Raw genomic sequence first — 9498 nt, 5'->3', positions numbered from 1 at the left:
TTGGGGCGGCCCGGCATGTCCAGGTGGTTAGGGCGCTCGACTCGTAATCTGAGGGTCGCGGGTTCGAATCCCCATCACACCAAACACGCTCGCCCTTTCAGCCGTGGGGGCGTTATAATGTGACGGTCAATCCCACTATTCATTGGTAAAACAGTAGCCCAAGAGCTGGCGGTGGGTGGTGATGACTAGCTGCCTTCCCTCTAGTCTTACACTGCTAAATTGGGGATAGCGCAGATATCCCTCGTGTAGCTTTGCGCGAATTTCCAAACAAACCAAACAAAACTAAAGAAATGAATTAATAGTTTGAAAACAAAACATAACCTTTACAAATTACTTAGAATAAGAGTGGAAATATATTTCTTTAATGTCTCTCTCATTTTGAAAATCTGTTTTTAACGTTTTTAAGTCGGTAGGAAGGCAAGTATAACATCATCAGATGTGTTTAGAAAAGCTTACCTTATTGAGAAAAACAAAGTAGATTTAATTTGTAAAGTTTTTTATTCTCTGTTATAAAATAAAACCGTATTACAATTGTTATTGTCTAAATTCTTTAAATAATTAAAATCCAAACAGGATATCGGAACTTAGTTGATAAACAGATTAATTGCGTAATGAATATTTTCTAACTAAGTTTTCCTCATAACTGATCTCGTGTTTTAAAAGAATTTGTTTGCTTCCTTGATAAATTAAAAGGTTTTTCTTAACTTGATCCACTACTTCACATACATCGTAAAGAGATAAAGAAAATTTAAATATAGAACGTACATTTCAATTTAAAATGACTATTTGTTATATAAAGCTGTGCTCTGTGTTATAGGTTGATTTTGATCGAAGTGCTGAAACCGTTTTTCATTTGGTGAAAAGTTTAGTAAATCATACATACATAATTTGGTATTTAGAATTTTCGAGCTAAACGCTACATTATAACACACAGCACCATCGCCCACGGAGCTACTCTTGACCAAGTACTGGGATTTAATATCACAATCGAAATGATCCCAGTAGCTCAGTAGTTAGTCTGAAGACATTTTAGCGCTAAAAACCGGGTTTTGATACACCGGCTGGGCACAGCACAGATAGCCCATTGTATAGTTTTACGCTTAACGACAAACAAACAAACAAAATCAAAGCGTCTTCACAATCGAAAATGCAGAGCTAATTTCGTGGCTTATCGCGACTCAAACCTTGGACTTTCACAATCTGTACCCCATTACAGTACCTCTAGATTGCATCCGGCCTTTCATTACGTGAAGAAATGAGTAAAATAACAATGACAATGTCGTCTGACATACGTTGATTTAAATTGCCTTTTCTCAAAGTTTAGTTTACTTTTTCATAAAGTAAAATCAATATAATGGTTTTACTTTACACAAAATAATGCACTGAGTAAGTTAAGAAGAAGTAAATAACTCTCATAGGCAAGTTATATCTACGAGTAAAAAAAAAGAGATATTTCTTAATTAAATTCGGTCTTTAGATTAGGAAATGTGTTTAATTTTAAGGATGAAGTTATGTAGAGTAAGCAGTCTTTTTTTTCACAAGTTTAAATGTCTTTGCTGCGCATAAGAATACATTGATTACACCATTAGATGGGCATCCATTCGTTTTAAACTGCCTACCCCGGTGACACCTGGGAACGCTTCCATCGTTCTTTAAGACATATTTGGCATGATGTCGTCATAACCACTTTAGCCAAGTTAGTGCAACTGCAGATAAGCAGCAGTGAAGGATTAGTAAGTCTTTTATTTGAAACTCTGAAGCTGTCGATAAACCATCAACATTCGTCATTTCGGTTTCTCCTCAGACTGCAAGCTTGTTACTATTTCACTGTATTAACACGTTTGTGAAGATTCTCAGTCAGGCGTTAAGATAAATCCTTTTAAAGTAAACCTATTCGCACTATTGCACACAAATGAGCTCCCCAGTGGCACAGCGGTATGTCTGCGGACTTACAACCCTAGAATCCGGGTTTCGATACCCGTGGTGGAGAGGAGCACGGATAGCCCGTAGTGTAGCTTTGTGCTTATCTTCAAATAAACAAGCACACAAATAAATTAGTACATTTAAACGTGAACTGTTTGTGTCACTGAACATTGATAGAAAAGGAATTAATTAAAAAGTCTGTTTTGTTTGTTTGTTTTAAGCGCAAATATTACATAATAGGCTTTCTACGCTTTGTTCACCACGAGGAATCGAACCGAGGATTTTAGCCTTGCAAATCCGTAAACTTACCGCTGACCCACTGGGGACAAATTAAGTAGTTCTTTGAAAGTGAAGGAAACGGTTTCCTAATGTCGTACACCAACGTAACAAAAATAAATGAAGAATACAAAGAAAACATATTCAGTTCATTGTACAATTATTCACACATTCTCACTGCATCATGTGGCCTGACGTCGTATTCCATTTTGAGAGTCAACTAGCGGATAATCTTGGAGATCTCGTAGACCATTTCGCACCATCCGGAAGGGACTATCGTAAAAATAAAAAAAAAGATAACCTTAGGGATTTCAGCCTTCATCAGCGGTTTTGAGAGTGCTTGTGTCGTCGGAATTCTTTGATCGTAATTTATCCATCAAATTATTACTTTGTTTTTGTGCCGTTCACTACCGGCGGAGGCGCTGGAGTCTACATAATGCATCATATTGCGATCCTACTAATTATCGCAAAGAAATCACAAATATACATACAATAAGGTCAAATATTCTCGGTCAAAACTATATCTTGGTCAAATTATACACGTATTTGTTTAGTTTGTAATATTTTGTGATTACTTTGTGGCCAGTTTGTGGTGATTAGTACGACCCTCATATTGAGTAGTTCTGTGTTTTCGCCTGTTAGAAGTTACTGTAAAGAACTGACCAAAGAAATTGGGTGAATTCATTTATTTTATATGTAAATATCTTGTAGACTCAAGCGGTATTTTGTATGATTAATTTCATTTATTGGTGGTATTTTTGTTTAATTTTCTATGCAACTCATATGTTATTAGGAATACTGTGATCAATAAAGTCGTGGACCACAAGCTTAGATAGTTTAGAAAAATGTGTTTAAGGAGCTGATGTGGTCTATCTGTATTTTTAGGGTTAACTGTGTTTTCCAAATATCATGAAATGTATCAGCATTTAATACGTACACTTAACATCCAATGAAAAATATTTTTCTTTGTTATTGATTGAGTTAACCACGTGAACTTAAAACATTTGGATTCTTCCTTTTCTCACCCTTCTTCATTTCCAACAACTTTATTTACGTGTTCCGTTAGAGATGACTCACGTCTAATTTATCTTCTTTCCAGGGGCACAAGAATATGGAGAGGCAGCGGCCTACATTCAAGCACAGTTTGAAGCGAAAAACAAGTCCACAACTAAAGAGATATACTGCCACATGACTTGTGCCACGGACACAACAAACATCCAGTTTGTGTTTGATGCTGTAACGGACGTGATTATAGCAAACAACCTGCGAGGTTGTGGGTTGTATTAAAATGTAGTGTGGCTGGCTGCGTTGAAATTGATATCAACTGGACGAGAAACAAGCTTCCGACCGAGCAGTCGCAGATTTCGTCTGTTTACTGTCTTGTTGCTGGGTTCGAGAGTTCCTTACCCTGGGAATCACGTTTGGTTTCACTCTGTATAACACTTGTGTCGTCACCTTCTGTTTCAATGTATTCTCTCCTGTAATTTTTTCTTGTTGGTTTGTACAGTGCATGTTATATGATTTTGCTGGTGATTGATGCTTATACAAAAGAGAAAAACGTGAAAATTGTGATGGTTGTGCGAATTAGATATTATTGCATTGTAGAGGCTTCTATAATTTTAATTTCATTGATATAATGCAAAAGACTGAGAAACAAAAAGATAACACTTCAGACATAGAGCCCCAAGTGTGAAGTGCATCTTTTTGTACGTTATTAAAGCTAACATGTGAATATGTCATACTGGTAGTAACATTTATTCTAAGGTGTTTACAGCCACATAATGCCATGTGCTTTACGTTTATTTGGTACTATGAGGCCACCTTGGTCTTGCACTAAAATGAAGAGTAGAGACTGAGTACCCCGGTGGTCACTTTTGGGTTTTACAGAACTCAAGTCTGTTTAGAATCAAAAAAGAGAAAGAGAAGTACGGGCCTGCAGATATTCAAAATGATGTCACAAATTTAACACATAAGCCGCTGGTCCACGGCTTTGATGTAATTAGACACGTTAAACATTAGTTAGAATAAATAAAAACATGGGAAGAACGGAAATTTTTTGTCCGTAAATAATTAGTCACAACAAGAATAAGATGTTTTTATATATACATCAGTTTTGAGTAATATAAGTGAATATGTTTGGATGTGACCATTTTTTTTTAATGTCTAATGCTTATTTCCCTCGCACACATACATACACACACAAACACACCACCGATTTTAATTTCTGTGGTATAGCAACTTAGCTCGTCCCATACACTTCTCGTGGTTCGTGACATTTAGCTTGACAAAATTTAATTTATTTTCTTTCGGTTTTAACTCGGGGAACCTTAATTAATACTGTAATTTGAGTTAACTTAATTACACCCTGGCAACACGTTTCAATAATCGTAATCCGTGTACACCCGAAAGATGCAAGTCTTTGGGATGAAAGGAATGTTCTGGGACCACGGCTCTTGTGGCAACAAACTGACTATCATTTAAAGCAAACATGGCCACACAGTAGCCTTTAGATTCTTCTCGCTCACTTTTTTGTTTTCCTTTTGGGTATGCAGTATCTGCAATTTATCGAATAGAATTTTCACATTTAAGGCGTACTAAAGTTCCACTGCTGAAAATTGTTTCGTGTTCTCGAAAAAAAATACATTTATACATTCGCTTAACCGACGTCTTAAGTGAAAGCACTACAGGTTGGTGTTAATGTTTTTCTTCCTTTTTAATGCCACAATAGCCATGCTCTTTAAGTCAAACATTCATTCTCATTGTTGACGTAAAACCTTATATACAAAGATGTGTGTGTGTTAAAAAAGCGTTGATCTTGTTCTGTCTATATAGGTTGCATCTAACAATATGTTGAATTGGGGAACTTAAGTAGCCACAAGCTTAGGTTTCTGAATAAAATCATACTAATAAACCATCGTGACGAAATACAGTAGTCCTCTATAGTCACGGCTGGTTGAAACTTCTCACTGTCTTTAGCTAACATTTGTTGCACTTAAGCACAGAATGTTGTGTCTACAGTTCGCTTCTTTGTTTCGTGGTCGACAGCTGACATTAAATCCCAGCTGGTGCTCTCTACCATGTCGCGACCAGATCTAACTTATATATTTAGCTGTTATGACCACGTTTCCTTAATCGCATTTATCTCTATCCATTTAGGTCTGTGATTTTTAGCTAAAGCTAATTTCCATATACATGAATTCATCCGTTTTTGTTCAGACCTAAACGTTTGTGTACGAGCAAAATTTTAGGTGTTTTGTGAATAGCATTTCCCACTTGTAACAAAAAGGCAAAGCTTGATGCCAACGTAGGAGTAAGCGGCAAAAAGCTTTGCCTTACATTATCTTTACTGTTAATTAAAAGTTTCTAATCCATAAAACCGAAGCCAGCTGTTTCAATTAATGATTATACTATATAATAACAATAATAATACCACTTATAGAAACTCTTTAAACAATCCTTTTCCAAGTGTTATTTCAGAGCAGCAATTCGTAATAACGAAAGAGTGTTAGTGTATACACAGAGAGTAAGACTGTAGAGAAACTTCCTCGCATACTTCTGTTTAAAGAAAAAGCTCTATCGTATGGAATTCTCCATCATCAAATAAGTTGGTCTGATGAAGGTTTGAAACACGAGGATTTGTTCGCAATGGAACAGTTACCTATGCTACAAAATTGAGAGATGAAACAAACAAATGAAAGAACATGTGATATTATAAATGAAACAAAAATTCCAAAAAAAAAACGCTAACTGTGCTTTGTTGTTGTTTTTTAGACTCAAATAATTTCTAAAGTTATGAACTTTCTTATAGTAAATATCTATTAGATCGCCGTCATAATAAAAAGTACAACAGCAACATTGGAAATGCTCACTGCAAACAAATATATATATTTTAGTGATAAATAATGAGCAACTAAGGACTATCACAGACAGACTTTACACCACATTTTTTTAAAACAAAGCATATCATTTGCGGTCCTTCTAACGAACCCGTCCACCGACAACTTTGTCACTGTTGTTGTTGAGTGTACATTTTGTTGTAGAGAAATGTAACTCACATTTTAGTTCCTCAAAACATTAGGAGATAATTCAGTTCGGTCACTGACCTACTATTGCACTGTTAAGATAAAAAAACAACAACGTGATCTAAACATATTTTAGAAACATATTTTTTAATTTTAGAAATAAACATGAAAAGAGAGTAAAAATTTGTTGTTTAATTTTATATACTTAATTAATTCCACTTCCCAATCTATCTATAACACATATGTTCGTACAATGACAGACCTTTTAACTAACGGGTTTGACCACTTTTATAGCGAATCATGTAGCTTGAATTGCATGAAGGAATCTTTTTCTGCTGCAGTTTATTTGTCGAAAGGTATGGTTGCAGTTAGTTGACAGATGTCAGATGAATATTATGATGACATGTGCGATGTACAAGTTTATCCCAAAGATGTTCAACTACATTGAGATGCGGTGTATATACTGACTGGAATTACCTTCATAACCTTCGACTTCAATAGTAGATAATAGCGAGTAGTGGGTTGTTTCATTATCGTCTTGGAAGAGTTCTTATACACGTGAGTGAAAATTCAGCATCGTGGTTTGGACATGGTCGACAATAACGTTGAGGTATACTCTGGATGTTATTTATTGCAGCATTGTGGTGTGGACATGGTCGACAATAACGTTGAGGTATACTCTGGATGTTATATATTGCAGCATTGTGGTGTGGACATGATCGACAATAACGTTGAGGTGTACTCTGGATGTTACTTATTGCAGCATTAGTGCTGCAATATATAACATCCAGAGTATACCTCAACATTATTGTCGACCATGTCCACACCACAATGCTGCAATAAACAGCATCCAGAGCATACCTAAATGTTATTGTCGACCATGTCCACACCACGTGGTGTGGACATGATCGACAATAATGTTGAGGTATACTCTGGATGTTATATATTGCAGCATTGTGGTGTGGACATGGTCGACAATAAAGTTTTTGCAACATTGTGGTGTAGACATGGTAAAAATAACATTTAGATATTTCGATGACGAGGAACCCACTTTGAGACTAATAATGGCTGGAGACGGCTTGAATGGGTAATGAAGAAAAACTTTAATATAAGTTTAACATAACAGCAAATGTACAACGTTTCGACAAGGTTTTGTCATCATCAGGTACATTAGGGACGGCTAGCGCAGATAGCCCTCGTGTAGCTTTGCGCGAAATTCAAAACAAACAAACAAACAAATCGAGAAACAACTAAATTTAAGACAGTAATCTGAAAATTAGAGGGTCATGAATTAAGACGCTTTTCTTTTCTTTTATGTTTTATAGTAAAACTAGTTACTGAGAGATGTTATTATTTCCACAATGCAATTTCATCACAAACCATTTTCATTTGATTGAAATATGTTTGTATAATTTTTTCTTACTTAATTTATCCGAATATATACACAATTAGCAATGTAGTTCCCAGCTGCACTTGACGACAAGGTTCATGTTATTATTCAGTTTACCATTAATCCTTTAACCCTAGAAAAGTTATAGTTATAACTTTTATAACAGTTATTCTTCAGTGAGGTTCGATTCTGATACTTGATTGTAAGCTTAGTAAAGATATATTTTGATTTGTTATCTGATTTACACTCTGATAATGTACTTCATCTGAATGGTAACATCCACACGATAATTAAATTTGGTCTGATCATGTACTTCATCTGAACGGTAACATCCACACGATAATTAAATTTGGTCTGATCATGTACTTCATCTGAACGGTAACATCCACACGATAATTAAACTTGGTCTGATCAGGTACTTCATCTAAACAGTAACATTCACGCGATAACTAAACTTGGACAATGTTTTTGGAGACATTTATATTTGTAACAAAATTTAAAACAGCATTGAAAATAGAATTAACTTACTTATCGTGCAGCTCCCACCAGTTGCACAGCGGTATGTCTGCGAACTTACAACGCTAGAAACCGGGTTTCGATACCCGTGGTGGGCAAAACACAGATAGCCTTTTGTGTAACTTTGTGCATAACTACAAACAAACTTATAATGCATGTTTTTGTGTGTGTATACAAATAATTTTAATAAAGGTGTTAAGTCAAGAGGCACAAATAAGTTGACCTGGTGATAATGATTATATTAAAAAAAAACAACCAAAAATGAAACATCGCATGGTAATTGAATTTTACATCGTTTTTCTCTAGTTGGTTCTATAAAAGTATAAATAAAAACAAGTGTTTGAGATGCTCGTGACATTCACCTAGTGATATTCTCAGGTATCCTACTCTGACAGTCTTAGAGATAAGTGTTATAACAGCAAGCTCCAGGAACGTCAGGCAAAACATCATGGAGTTAAACTGAATTTCTCTTACTCTGACTGAGTTTGAAACAAGAAAGAAAATAAACACTTTGTGAACAGAGTAAAAAAGCGATCTTCATTCACACTGAAAACAAAGTTAACGCATTCAGTTATGAAACAACGTTTAATTGTGTTCTGAAAAACTTTTACCTCAGAAAGCTACTTGTCCTAAGAGAAAAACCTGCCCAAGACTGACAGAGTACACCGTTCTATGCAAACCACAAAGCTCTATAATATCATCTCTGTCAGTGTGCACGCGCTACTCACGTCACTGTTGAAAATTCTAAAAGAAGAACAGAGAGAATACCAACGTTTTACCTGACCCTCTAATGGAAAATATCATTGAAAAATTCCACACAGTATGCTCTGCTATACAGTATTCTTTCCCACGAGAGGAAAGATCCAGAACAATAAATACCCATTTAGAAAGGAATTTAACTATATTCCATGACTACACACACGACTAGAAGCTTGTATCTTCCAGAAAAAATTAAAATTATTTGTGAACATGAAAAGCTCACATTACTAAACTATAAAAAAGACAGGGAACACTAAATACTCTTTGCATACTAGAATATGATATTTGTAAAAAAACATTCATATAAACATATAAGTTCTTCCTATATTTCTATTAATACATTCAGTTCTGTAAAATAGCTTTAATGATTATTTCTGCTTACCCCATAAATCAAAATTTTTATACGTGGTTGTTTTCATTTTTATAACGTCGTCTTCCTACATGATAAAGCTTTCCAAGACTGAAAATCAAAATAATAAAAAAACTGGTAGCTATCATTCATACCCTTAATGCATTGTACTAAGCCGATAAAAATGGTGGCTGTCTAAGGTCTAAAGCTAAGCCTTTTAGAAGACAAGTTCCAGTTCTTGTTTTTGGAATAGTTACTACACA

The 9498-nt window shown here is 35.2% G+C and overlaps 1 protein-coding gene across 1 annotated transcript in view; it reads left to right on the top strand.

Annotated features, from left to right (window-relative positions):
* Nucleotides 1–5570, top strand: part of LOC106478788 (guanine nucleotide-binding protein G(o) subunit alpha) — a 104567-nt gene extending 98997 nt beyond the window's left edge. Inside the window, exon 8 of the mRNA XM_022382440.1 lies at nucleotides 3299–5570. Coding sequence (XP_022238148.1) covers nucleotides 3299–3486 — 188 coding nt within the window. The 3' untranslated portion in view covers nucleotides 3487–5570. The remainder of the gene's footprint in view (nucleotides 1–3298) is intronic.
* The last annotated feature ends 3928 nt before the right edge of the window (nucleotides 5571–9498 follow it).

Source organism: Limulus polyphemus, unplaced genomic scaffold (assembly GCF_000517525.1).
Source record: "Limulus polyphemus unplaced genomic scaffold, Limulus_polyphemus-2.1.2 Scaffold249, whole genome shotgun sequence".
Lineage (NCBI taxonomy): Eukaryota > Metazoa > Arthropoda > Merostomata > Xiphosura > Limulidae > Limulus > Limulus polyphemus.
Note: the sequence above shows the minus strand (reverse complement) of the source record. Positions and strands in the feature narration are given on the sequence as shown.